General features: G+C 44.1%; 1 protein-coding gene across 1 annotated transcript in view; it reads left to right on the forward strand.

Annotated features, from left to right (window-relative positions):
* LRRK2 (leucine-rich repeat kinase 2) overlaps positions 1–4468 on the forward strand; it is a gene marked incomplete at its 5' end in the record, with an annotated part of 65628 nt that extends 61160 nt beyond the window's left edge. Inside the window, 2 exons of the mRNA XM_010018598.1 lie at positions 2371–2445; positions 4347–4468. Of these exons, the coding sequence (XP_010016900.1) occupies positions 2371–2445; positions 4347–4468 (197 nt within the window). The remainder of the gene's footprint in view (positions 1–2370; positions 2446–4346) is intronic.
* Between the last annotated feature and the right edge of the window lie 8561 nt (positions 4469–13029).

The following is a 13029-nucleotide window of genomic DNA, read 5'->3' on the forward strand; positions in this document are numbered from 1 at the left end:
ACATGTGGATTCCCATTGCCTTCCACCGTGTTTTGAAAAAAGCTCTGGACTTCCCTTGCGAGTGTGATTTAATGTCCAAAACCACTCCAAAGCTTTTGCTGTGGACTCAGAAACATGTTGTGATCCTGCTACCAAACTTCACAGTTGCAGGCTGTGGATTTTTTTTTCATTACCATCATGAACTTAATTTGGGGGCTGTTTTTTCCTTTCTGGCACCATAAATATCCATAGACTACATTTAGCTCATAATGCTGATATGGGTATGAGACAAAAAACCATCTTCCTCTGACTTGCCTTTGCCTGAGACAGCAAGATTGTAGAGTCTGCTCAGTCCTCAGCTGTTAAAGAGAGCCGGCTTTAGAGCCCAGATATGCTAGCATGGCATTTTCAGTCCTTCTAGTCCTGATAGCTGCAGTACTATAAAGAGACATTTTATTTTTAGCATTTTGTAAAGAATAGTTACTATGAAAACAAAATTTCTGCCTCATTACTGTCACTGATAGGGAAAGTATGTGCTATAGAATAATACAGTGTGATTTAAAAAGCCTTGAGTCTCATAGTCGTTGTTTCTAGTCACCTCAACATTTTTAATCAAAATTTTATGTATAGAAAAGTTAATACTTCAGGAGAAAGAGTTCAGCTGCATTTGCACGAATCTCAAAAGTGTCAGGTAAGATTGATACATGCAGTTTGATGTGTACTTTTTTCTTTTGATCATCTTTTCCCAGCAATTATTTTATAGGGGTTGGGTTTTTTCCTAAATTCAAGGAGTTTGTTTCTGCTGTGATTTTCACAGAATCAGAGAAAATGACACTGAGGCTGCTGAGCAATGCTTAATAGTAACGCATTACTGAGACTGCTGAACAATTCTTAATAGTAAAACATTACTTTTGTATTAAATAGTTTAATTTCAGATTAAAATATAGAATGGCAATCAGATGTAAATATTTCAGGGAAAAGAGATTGCCAGACTTTGAGTTATCAGTTTGATCTTATATGAATGAGATATCAATATGATCATATATGAATGTGGAAATATAATGTCTTTTTCTTATTCCCTCACCTAACACATTGACGTATAATAGACATCAGACTTACCATAGAGAATGATTTATATAGTAAGAAAGGACCCTAATCTGAATAAGATACGTTATACTTCAGTTTCAATCACTTTTATAAGGAGTATGCATAGGACTGGTTGCAGAAAAAATTGAAGTTATGAAAAATCTGAGCATGGAAGATGTGTGTGGTTCCCAACAGCCCTCATCTACCGTAAGCAGAATTAAATCAATATCAAAGGAGAATATACTGCAGATCTCCGCAGGGCAGAAAAAAATCTCTCTCTACCTTGCAGAGGTCTTGGGGGACCCACTAGAAACATTTGCTGATGCAGAAGGAATGTATCATGGGGACTGCAGTGTAGTCACACAAAACTTCCAAGGCTGTGGCTTTCCAAGAAAGCCATTTCCAGTCTATTTATACCTCAGAAACCCTCCTCATCTTTTCCGCAGGGAAGTTTGTAAGACTTATGTATAAAGAGGTGTGGGATGCAGAAAGGGCCTATTCCTTCCCTGGGCTGATCCGTGCCCCAGGTACGTAGGCTGGGTCCTGTATTCCTCTACTAGCGTACAGCCAAGGGCTCACCTCCCTCCTTGTGCTGCCAGTAGGACACGGGGCTGCTGTGGCAGGAGAACTTGTAACAGCTTCTGTGTATCTTGCAAGACATTTATAAACAGGACTTATTGGGAATAAGCAAGAAGTTGATACTGAAACACTGGCATGTTCCATTTAGCCCTCTGTGATCCAGCCACTCCTGTCTTCCTAGTCTTTTTTGCGTTATTCAGTAGGCCCCTTCCTATGATCCATCCCTTATTTCTACTGCCTTGCTAACTCTCCTCTCCCACCTACATGCCATAATTAGTTTAGAACACTTTTCATTAGTTTGTATCATATTTGGTTGGTTTTCATTTTTCATCACCAAACTGATTACTGGCACTTTCTGTCTCTGCTGTGCACTGGGACTTTGTTTGCAGCCTCTCCCTCTGCTGTGACATCTGTTTCCTGTGACTCTACTACCTCTGCTTGTGGTATATAATAGGGTGCTTTGTTCTCAGGCTTGTTCAACAGGCTGGTCGGCTGATCCAGTGCTTATGCCTTTGAACCCTGATAAACCCCTACATTAAATGGAGACATGAACTATATTGTTTTCATGTCTGGGTTTTTCATGGTTAATGATTTTGAACAAGGGGTCCACTTGACTGAACTCTGCTTTCTGCCCTCTTAGTGGCATGATGTCATCTACTCTTTCTGTCCTTAAATTACGAAGTTCCCATTTAAATGAAAATTTGATGTTTTATTTCTTTGAAAAAGGGAGTCTCAAGAATGCGGTCCTGGTTTTGGGATATTGCTATAAACGTGACACTGAAGACAACAAATACCACAAAGGTACCTGAGCTGTGTTTTGTTAATTTTTATGATTCGTGGAATAGACACTATTATGCTTGACTACCCACTGAGAGTGGAGAGTTGATGATCATCATTTGATGTTACTGAAACATCATTATTAGTTTTTGTTGTCTTTGCATTTCTGAGCTCCATACAAACTAACAGTAACTTTCAAAAATGGATCAGAGGAAGCCACTAGTTGAAGTATGTAATACAATTTGCTGGAAAACTGTCCTTGGAGAGTAAATGTTACTGTCTAATCAGAGAATGTATCAAATGGATTTCCAGAGGGGTCTGTGCTAGGTCAGGAATCCTCAGTGTTTTCATGAATGATGCGGATGAAGACATAGTGAATGTGCTTTTCAGATTTGCAGACAATTCTCAGCTAAGGCAAAGCCACAAGCACACTGGAGGGCAGGATTAGAGTTCAAAATTACCTTGACAAATAGAACAAATGGTCTGAAAGGAAATAGGATACAATTCAGTGAGGACAAATGCAAGACCTTTTACTTTATTAGGAATGATCCATTGTACCAACATGGGGAAATGATCAGCTTAAACAGCAGTGCTGCACAAAACAGGGTTATAATTGGTCACAGGCTGAACATGAGTCAACCATGTCACGTTGCTGCAGGAGAGGCAAACACCAAAAAAAGAGGTGTCTGTAAGACATGAGCCAATTCTAGGTGCTGGTATGGCCTCTGCTCAAGGGATGTATCCCTTTGGAGCACTGGTGAATGATCCAGATTATTAGGAATAGTGCAGAGGAGAGAAATGCAACCTGCGAGGAAATGTTGCAGGAGGTTAAGTTTTTTAATATAAATTAATCTTAGAACATAATAATAGGTTTTAGACATGTAAATAAAGAGGAAGAGAATGAAGACTTCTACATACTCCCTGTGGGTAGGATAAGAACTAACCAGTTTCTATTACAACAAGGGAGATTTAGGTCAGACATCAGCAAAAGCTTCCTGACAATTGGGATAGCAAAGTGCTGGAAATGGAATTTAGAAAATCTCCATCTTTGGGTTTTTCTAGGAACAGTTACAGTTGATGTTATGATCAATGCCTTTCTTCACCTTGATTTTATCCCAGTGACTCCTAAAAACATGGGAATGACAGTATAAAGTTAAGGGTGGCAAGTGTAGATGAGCTGACTGTTTGGAGTAAAATATGAATCAGACTTACAGCAGTGGTTTTTATATTCTGATATTCCCTGATTATTACCATAAGAATGCCTATTGCCTTTTTAGCCTTTTTATTGTATTTAAGAGTGCCATTAATTATACAGAGAGGAAACAGAGACTCCCAGAAACCTTGGGGCCAACTCAGGAGTTGTGAGCACTAACTCGTGCAAGTATTCTCAATTAATTATCCTTATTCCACTAAAAGCGATGTGAATTCTCCATGAATAAAGAGCTGTTTGCATGAAGGGAAATTGAAGAAGTGACCTTTTCCCAGTATACTCACTACCTTATGAAATCAGTTTTCATTTTTAGTTTACAGTGAATGTGTTTTGACTCTTGTAAGCATTTAGGGTTTAGGGTATATCTGCTCAGGAAAATAGAGATGAAATTTTATGCAGGCACTTCATACTAGCATTAGCTGTAGTTCAGGTCAGCACCTTACGGCCTACAGGCACCAAAAATGGTTTTTCAAGTGCTTTTAAATGGTCTACTCTGAGTTTAGGAACTAGAATCCAAATCATTGTGCAAGTACAAACAGCTTGTAACTCATAAATGCATTACCTCACACATGAAGTGTCATACAACTTGTCTTCCAGGTCCTAAGCATCAAGCTTCATTGAGGCAATTTTCAAGTAATAAGCACATAAGCAAAATTAATTCTAATTATGCAGTAAGTTGTTTCTGTGACAGTTTTCCATTGTTTTTTTTTCCCAGAGTTACAGTCCTGCGTGTCAGTGTGGGACATTAACCTGCCCCATGAAGTGCACAACCTGAAAAAACATATAGAAATGAGACAGGAATTAGCAGAAAAGATGAAGAGCTTTTCTTTGGACTGAAAAATCACCCTGCAAGTGCCATTCTTTGTCTAGTCTTCCATCCTAATGCACCATGCAATATTTACAGCTTCTACTTGCTGGGGGTTCAATTGAAAACCAGGAAGAAAAATGTCAGAAAGAAAAAAGAAGGATAAGTTATTTGTAATATTTGAAAGGACAGAAATATATTGAGAATTTCTGAATCTAAAGTGTTAACCACGCATCTGTTGTTTACTTGTGAAGATCTGCTCTCAGCAACTATGGCTCAACTTCAGCATAACGTTGTTCATCCGGTTTTTGATCCCTGTTAAATTGGGAATAAGCCAGAAGACTATAAATGGCTATTACTTCATTATCTCTACCAAGCTGACATTGTAATAAGAAGCAAAATTTAAGCCTGTTTATTGCAGTTTGCGTGTATGAGTTTGCTCTGATGATTCATGCATTAGTAGTAAGTCAGAGCTTATGACCCTGATTATATGAAAGAAAACATTTTATTTTATGCAGTAGCAGTGTTTAAAAACTTATTGTGCTACAATAATAAAATAGCTCCAAATTCAGAACCTAAATAAATCAGAACCTAGTGGCAGGCGTCAGCAAGTTGGTGTCCTCTTGCAGTACTGCAGTCTGCCTTGCTCTCAGAGATGTAGTCACAGCATTACAAACGTTACCATTCACACAGATCTGTTGTACAGCTCACTTTGGAAAACCCAGAGAAAACACAGGGTGAAAGCACCGATCTAAACAAACACTGCTACAACCTGTACCACAAAGAAAGCAGCAGGCTGCTGTGGCCAGACTGCTGCTTAGCTTATCTCAATCTGAAAAACAAAGGCAACTTTCACTTTGATATTTCTCATGTGCAAAGTTTCCAGTTATTCTTGTATTAATGTGTATAGCTCTTTGGGGGATAAGCAGGGGAACCTTGAGGAGTGTAACAATTGGCTACCTCTTGCATATAATGACCAGAATTTGTTGCCACATGTCTTCATTCAAGAGATGCCTTTTGCTGCTCTTGGCTATAAGTCCAAGCTGCTTTTTACAGCCTGCACTGACCTTTTCTAAGTAAGCGCCTTATTTCTGTCCATCAGAAGACAGATGTCATTTTTTTTGGATGCCAAAAGAATCAATAGGGTGCTCCTGAACTCTGAAGGAGTGGAGTATCCGGAGCCATTCCTGAGTCTACGGAGCTGAACAAGGTTGAACAACCAAAAAGTTCTCAGTTCCAGTTTTACAGTTTTGAAGACATTATGTACGAGGACAACAGCATTTGTTGTGTCCAACTCCATCGTTGTTCTATTCCCTGCCATGTGTTAAGCGTGTACTCAGGATTCCTTTCAGATATGCACCCCAGGTTTTATGTATTCGTGTAATCTGCATACTGAGAATAATTTGCTATTTATATGGGATTTTATAACTAAGAAAATATATATTATCATGAATACTTTTTTAAAAAATAGAACATATGCATTGTGATTATGTTTATTTATAAGTAATTTTGAAATGTAAGCCTTAAACCTTTTTATTAAACCTGTGCTTTGTTAATAACATAGTCTACTGTCTTGACTGCTGAATTTTCAAGGAGCACTCAATCCACTGCATCAAATCCCAGTTCTTGTTCTCTGTCTCACAGTGCACATCTTGAGCCCCTTTTCATTCCCCAGTTTGTCTTCTACTCGGTGTTCCCTGCAGCCTTTCCCAGAGATAGGAGATGACCTGTAAGCAGTACTGTCCTTGCAGTCATTGGTCACCTCTTCCGAGATTCTCTGGAAAGGAATGATCCATAAACTGGGTTGGGCCCACGTGTTGGGTGTTACAGGGATGGCAAAGAACAAGAGATAACAGCAACCAAAGGTTAGACAGGAGGTCATTACGAGCTGACTAAATTGAATTATCAGTAGTAAGAGGGTAAAATTCTGTAACAGTGGTAACCTGCTGTGGCTATTTAGCAATACAGCATATGAAGTTCATACACAGCACAGTGATCCACTGGCATCCTCCTGAAACACTTTTTAGCAGTGGAAGAAGAGAGCTGGGGAAGATCTGGCATTGGTGCTTCTTGTCACTCTACCATTTGGCACAGTCTAGAAGTGCATCTCTGGCCTATGCCGCACAGCTCCAAGCATTTGTTGGAGAGAACAGTGACAGGGCAGCAGAAGCCCTCAGCATCCGTCTCTTTCCTGAGTGTGGGAAGGGTCTGCAGAACTGTTTGGCCAGGAGCCAAAATTAGAAGCCTCCCCTTCCCAGCTGGGACACACCACCAAGGGGAAGAACAGCATTTCTTGTGACAACCATTTAAACCTGTGCTGTAAGAAGACCTGTTCCCAGAGATGTCCTGACTGAGAAACTATAATGAAAGAAAAAAAGATCCATGACTTTGTGTTCCCCCTGTTTTAGTGGGGCGGTTTGGAAACCAGTAGCGTGAAAAGTACAAGCTCTATCAGATACAATGCTTCCTGTATGCTTAGGAAAGCATCCAGCACCTCAAAACAGAAATATAACCCTTACCTCAAACAACAGCCTGTTTGCTCAAGGGAAACAAGCAGCCAGGTTTGGCTGTGATTTAACACCTGAGCTGGGATACGGCATTAACACCATGTTCCTCAAAGCAGTGCAGCTAAAGGATACTGGGGTTTGGACAAGGAGACAAACTGTGCAGAGTGAGCCGAGTGCTATTTCCCCTCCTGTGTCAATGCCTTTAATTAGAGTCATTCTTTTTATTAGTTGCTGGCCATGACAGAACCACCTGTACAGTAATTTAAACTTACTTCTTTTTAACCTTGTTTCCTGGTTAAATGCAGCCTGATTTCAGGTACTTTCTGTATTATATCCTGGCATTCCTCTTGTTCTGAAACCTCATATTATCTCTTGCATCCCTTATTATTATCCTATTGCTTCTTCATGCACCACTTCAGGAGGGAGGAGAGAGAATGAGGCCTCTTGGGAGTGAGTTGATCCCCAAACGTGAACATTTGTCATTACTGCCACTTAATAACCCATTTACCTGGAGTGAGCAAGACACATAATCCATTTTATGAGGAACTCTTCGGATACCAGAGACATGAGAAAGTAGTGAAGGAAAAAAAATGAAGACAATGAAATTCATATTTTTCTATCAGTTTCTCCAGTAGAAATGAACAATTCCTCTTCTCACTTATTTTCTGGCATTTAAGTCATTAATTTAAATAGCTCCCAGATTTTCTGATCAGAACAAGCAGTTGTTCTGTTTTTTCTGTCTCAATTAGTGCTTTACCCATCTTATGAACTCAACCAGGACTCTACTGACCTGCACATTCTGTTACATGAAACCTTATCCATGGCCTTTGAACCAGTATAAATAAACCCCACATTTCTTGGTGGCCAGTGCATCATCTTGTTAACTTTCCCAATTCTAATTTTTGTCTCTCTTTAACAGTATTATGAGCTTATAAGTACAGGGTGGCACAATCACAAGAGCTGAGAATGACACTTACTGCATATCTGTATTTTCAAATGATTTTGCAAGGGGATAAAACCACAACCCACAAGATGTGTTATTGTATTAGCAAAGGGAAACCTCATTTAGCAGAAACTTAAAAGCAGGTGAAATATGCAGCGTACAGCTCCAAGAAGGAATTTGCTGTATTTATGAGCTGTGCAGGTGCTGCATGAAGCCAGCAGTGCCTGTAGCTGCAGACACTTCAGTAAGACTCCTGAATACTTACACTGGCTCCTGTTCAGTTCAGTAATGGAATTACAGGAAGGACCAAATGGTGAAACAACTCTTTTCCCTGCAATGACCTTATGATGACTGGTACCTACCATTTAGATGGTTTATTTGGGCTGAGCAGTAAACTGGAATTACTTTAGAAAGTTATTAAAAATGACAGTAGATCTGTAAAAAAACCTGGTAATTTTAAAACTACCCCAGTACAATTCTGGTGAAAACAAAATGCAAGTAAACACAAGCCAAGGCCTTTCCCCCTCCCCTTTTCTTCTGCTTTGCTTTTCTTGCTGCCTAAGGAGGCGGCAGGTGAGCGCTGTCAGGTTCCTTAAGCACTGGGTTCCATCCCTACAAAGCCTGGCACTAATTACTGAGCAGATACTCAAAAATCAATGTGATGTCTCCTGCCTATCTGATTATTTACTTTACTTCCACCGCAGCCCAACAGCGTCAGTGACCTGAAAAGCTGACATGGAAAGAAATTCAAATCATCTCTGGCGATTCCAGTGCGTTGCCTTTTCTGCACCGTGTTTGTTCTTGGGCTTCTCCCGCGCCACCTTTTAGCCCTGCCTCCAGACAGGGCACTTGTGCCTGGAGAGGGGAGGGCTCTTGGCTGTGGTGGCCTTCGGTCCTGCTCCTGTCCAGCCGAGAAGCACAGGAACCATTCTGCAGTACAGGGAGAAGAGAGGAAGAGAGGAAGAGGGAAGAGGAAAAAGAAAACAGAGCAGCAGGCAGGGTGACAGTGCTCAGCGCAGCACTGCTGGGCCAGGGTCCCCCCCGAGCACTGCCATCCACCCTCAGGAGCCCCACACCTGCAGGGCTGACCCCAGCAGGGAGGACAGGGCAGAAAAACCTGACCATGCAGCACCCAGACGGGGCCATAGCTCCTCCTTCCTTCCCTGACAGACCCGCCGCAGGGGCTGCACCCGCGCTGCCCTCACGGCGCCATCAGGGTGGTGGTGGTGGGCAGCTCGGGCTGCTCCTGCCCGGCATCACCCCAGCGAGGGCCCCAGCCTCACCATCACAGCTCCCATGAAGGAGCAGCCCGAGGCCAGGCTCACTCCGTGCAGCGTCTCTGCACAGGCCTGGTTACTGAGGCTGCAAAAGGGGAAAAGCATTTCACAGCCGCTCCCCTTCCAAGTCCTTTCCCAAGGGAAGGATGACCCAGAACGAGTCACAGAGGGAAAGGAGAGGCCTCGGTTTCCCTGCAGGCCCTGGGTCAGCCGGGCGCGGTGACAGGGGCGCAGTGACTCAGCTCCCTGGGCCACACACCTCCAGCATCTCCACAGCCTCCTCCCCTGCTCCGGCAGAGCCTGACCCACACAGGACCATTGTGTGTGGGGACACGGCCTGGCAGGACAAGCCTTTACATGGCAGAAAGCAATTCGTGCAGCGGCAATGGCAAACCTGGCTCTTTGCGCTGCAGATACATTAACTTTAGTTCATCAGTGCTCAGTTCTACTTGTTCTTGCCTTGACATCTCTGCAGTTGCCTTGAAAACATCTGTCCTCTGTGGAGTGACAAGAAACTTCCACCCCCACCATCACCCACCAGGCTCCTTGGGCTCTGACATTTGGACTTTAAATCAACTGAGCCAAGGCTGAGGCTCAGAAGCGTTCACTTCACATCATCAGAGGTCACAATAAATACAGTTAACAGACAAAGCTGCAGAACCATTGGTAGAGCTCTGTGCCCTTGAAGAGCAGCAGCAGCAGCGTTTGCAGCTCGTGAAGCAGAGGGTGGGTTGGTGTGTGGTGAAGCTGCAGCAGACATGCAGCAGTTCCCTCCCCGGCTGCTGTTGCTGACCTCCGGCTGTGCACAAACCCACAGTGGTCCAAAAAGAGGATGGGGAGGGGAAATACCTGCTTAGTTCTTCTCAGCAGAAAGGCTGTGCTGAAAGACCATCCTGCAGCAGGTCTGCACACACCAGCTGGAAAACCATCACTGAACCTGCTGGGTTTGGGGAGACCTCACACAAACCTGTGGGTGAGCCAGTCCTGCACACCAGCAGCTTTCCTATGAATGCCCACGTAAAACCACTTTAATTTTTGCCATTTTGAAGCCCTCTGCTCAAACTCGGGTCTCTGCTCAGCTACATCCACAGGTGGGCAAAGTAAACAGTCAGCCTGATGCCACCGGGTTCAGCTAAGGAGATGCTGACCCCAGGGTGCTCCATCTGCACCCGTGGCTCATTATCCAGGTCCAAGGGAGGCCACCTTGGCTATTGGGACAAGCCACCGGAGCTCCTCTCTGTAGGGGAACCATCCAAGAGCAACGGGGCTGACCCCTTCTACCACTCTGGGTGCTGCTGATGGAGGACCAAAAGCCTGTCTGATGCCCCTACAGTGGTGCCAGCTGCATTAAGGAAGATGCTTCCTCTCTCCACACACCTGTACAGACTGCACTGGGGACAACTCTCACATTGGTCTAACACTGTCAGGAACAGGCAAAACTCAAAGGATGCTGGTGAATCAAGTACAGGTTTAATGAGTTTCCCATTACTCTGAAAAAGTTCAGAATTTGAAAAGTGAATTTCTCAACTTGAGGAGTTTCTGAAGCAAAGCCCCCACTGGAGCCCATGCTCCCAGCTGAGGCAGAGAAACAGCAGCCCCTAAGGGTGGGGAGCCAGAGGCCCGTGCACTGTGCCCAGTTTAAATGCCATGGTTGTTCATTCTGTTAATAACTAACCACCAGGCAGGTAATTAAGCTTCCATAAACAGTCATTTTCAAGCATTACTCATGCATCAGAACTGACCTCCTCCCCCTTTTCTTCTTCTTTTAAATAATAGTATGCACTGAGCACACTGCAACTGGAAAATCTCATGACCAAACACACTCCCACCTTGTAATTACAGGGAAGTTTGTGAGGAAAACTCCCCCAAAAACATACTATTCCCTGTTTTTACAGCGATTACAGCTAAAAACAGTCCCCAGGAAGGGACACAAACACCTCAGCTCTGCAGGAGCTCACAAGTAGCTGATGCCAAGCACCAGTCCTGCCGGAACAGTCTGAAATCCCCATGGCTGGAGCTGGGGGTTCAACGTTCAATGTCTGCAGGTGCAGATGCACACAGGACCAGCTCCCGCAGGGCCCCAGCACAGGGTGCCCAGGCCTGATGGCTCCAAGAGACACATCACTCACACCACAAGGAGCATGCGGCAGAGGTTTTGGGGAGGCTCCTGCTGAGAGGATGCTGGTGTCCCCAGAGAGGAGCAGGGATGGTCAGAAAGACTCCAGATTGCCTAAATACAGGCCTGGAGACGAGGGCACAGAGGCAAGGAGCTCCTGTTCTGCTCCACCTCACCTAGCCGTTTTTCTCCAGTCAAAGGCTTTATCCTGAATAAACTTTGCTCTCTGGTTTAAAAGCCTTCTGGGCTTTGACTGTGTCCGCTTTGACCAGCACCAGTCTCCTTCCACGCAGGCATCCCTCCAACACATTCGGAGAACAAAGCACAAAACTGCTGTTGCTATTCAGTTGCCCTATCACTGCTGAAAGATGGAAACACCAGTGTCTTAGTATCAGCAGCAACTAGAAATGCTTTGGAAAGGACACTTAAGCCATGGAAGGAGGGAAAGATGAAGCATTTCATATCATTTTGACTAAACCAGCTGAAACACATGCCAGCACTCTAGTGAGGCGTGCAAGTGCAGGTGCCGGACAGACCTGCAACACTAAACCTTTGCCAGGATACTGAAAGCAGCAGGCAGAGACCCTCAGGCAGGGTCCTTTAAGGCTTCTTGAAGCATTAACTACTATACATTACTATACACGCAGGCAAAGATATTTTCTCGACACCAGAGATCACCACCAAGGCCAAATATTAAACATGATTTGCGTTAATTACATGTTGTTAGAAAAAAGTGTCTTTACAAGAAGCAACTTTGCTACTAAGCACCAATCCGAGTAAGCAATCCACGCAGTATCCCCACACACCTCTGCTTTCTCGGGTGCCTTTTAAAAGCAGAGAGAGATCTTTGCAAGTATCCCCAAACCAGCTGTTCTCATTTCCCATCTTCCCAGAAAAAACAAGCTGCAGCACTCGGTTACCTCTGAAGAAACAGTGAGCAGGGAGTTCTAGTATCACCAATGCCACCCAAGAGGTAACCAAGCTGACACATCCCTCCTATTTCCATGTGACCACGTCAGTAACAGGTTATACAGCACATCCATAGTACTGTGTCTTCTCACAAAGAACGAGATAGCAAAAAGGACAAGGCAACAGCTGCCTCCCTGACCTTGCTTCATTGGTGCAGTTAATCACAGCTACATTTGTACCAAATATATATCTGCCTCTGACCGTTCCTAAGCAACTGTGCTGACTGCTTGGGGCTCACTTGTCAAATGTGTCCCTGAAAAGCTCAAGAGGATCTGGGGCAGGGCCAAGTGGAGGAGAGAGAGCCCCTGCCCAGCTCCATGCAGGATGGACTCCGCCAGCCCATCTCCCTGTCCCACCACAGAGCACCCCACGCATGCAAACAGGCACCCAGGGCAGAGCTAGGCCAGGCCCTGCACCCACAGTGCAGGAGCGCTTCTGAGATGGAAAGAGATGAATTACCTCTCCAGTAACTCCTCTGTTTCTAGGATGAGGATTTCAGGGCAGTGGAGAGCAGCTTGGGTTTGCTTTTTAAAGGAACATTGGTTATCCCAACCCCTTTCCCTCTGCAGACACAGGCATTTCTTCCTCACCGTTTCTGCTAGAAAAGTCAGGAGGGAAAGAATGAAAAGAGCTTGAAGTAGGGAAATTTCGACTCATGCACCCACTTCACTCTCTTCTCATCTGTCCCACAACAGGCAAGAGAGGTGGCAAAAAAGATGGAGCAACAGGCAGCATGAAGACAGTAGTCACAGCGTACAGGAGGACCCATCACAGTCTGACT

This window comes from Nestor notabilis, unplaced genomic scaffold, assembly GCF_000696875.1.
Source record: "Nestor notabilis isolate BGI_N333 unplaced genomic scaffold, ASM69687v1 scaffold11577, whole genome shotgun sequence".
In the NCBI taxonomy this organism is placed as follows: Eukaryota; Metazoa; Chordata; class Aves; order Psittaciformes; family Psittacidae; genus Nestor; species Nestor notabilis.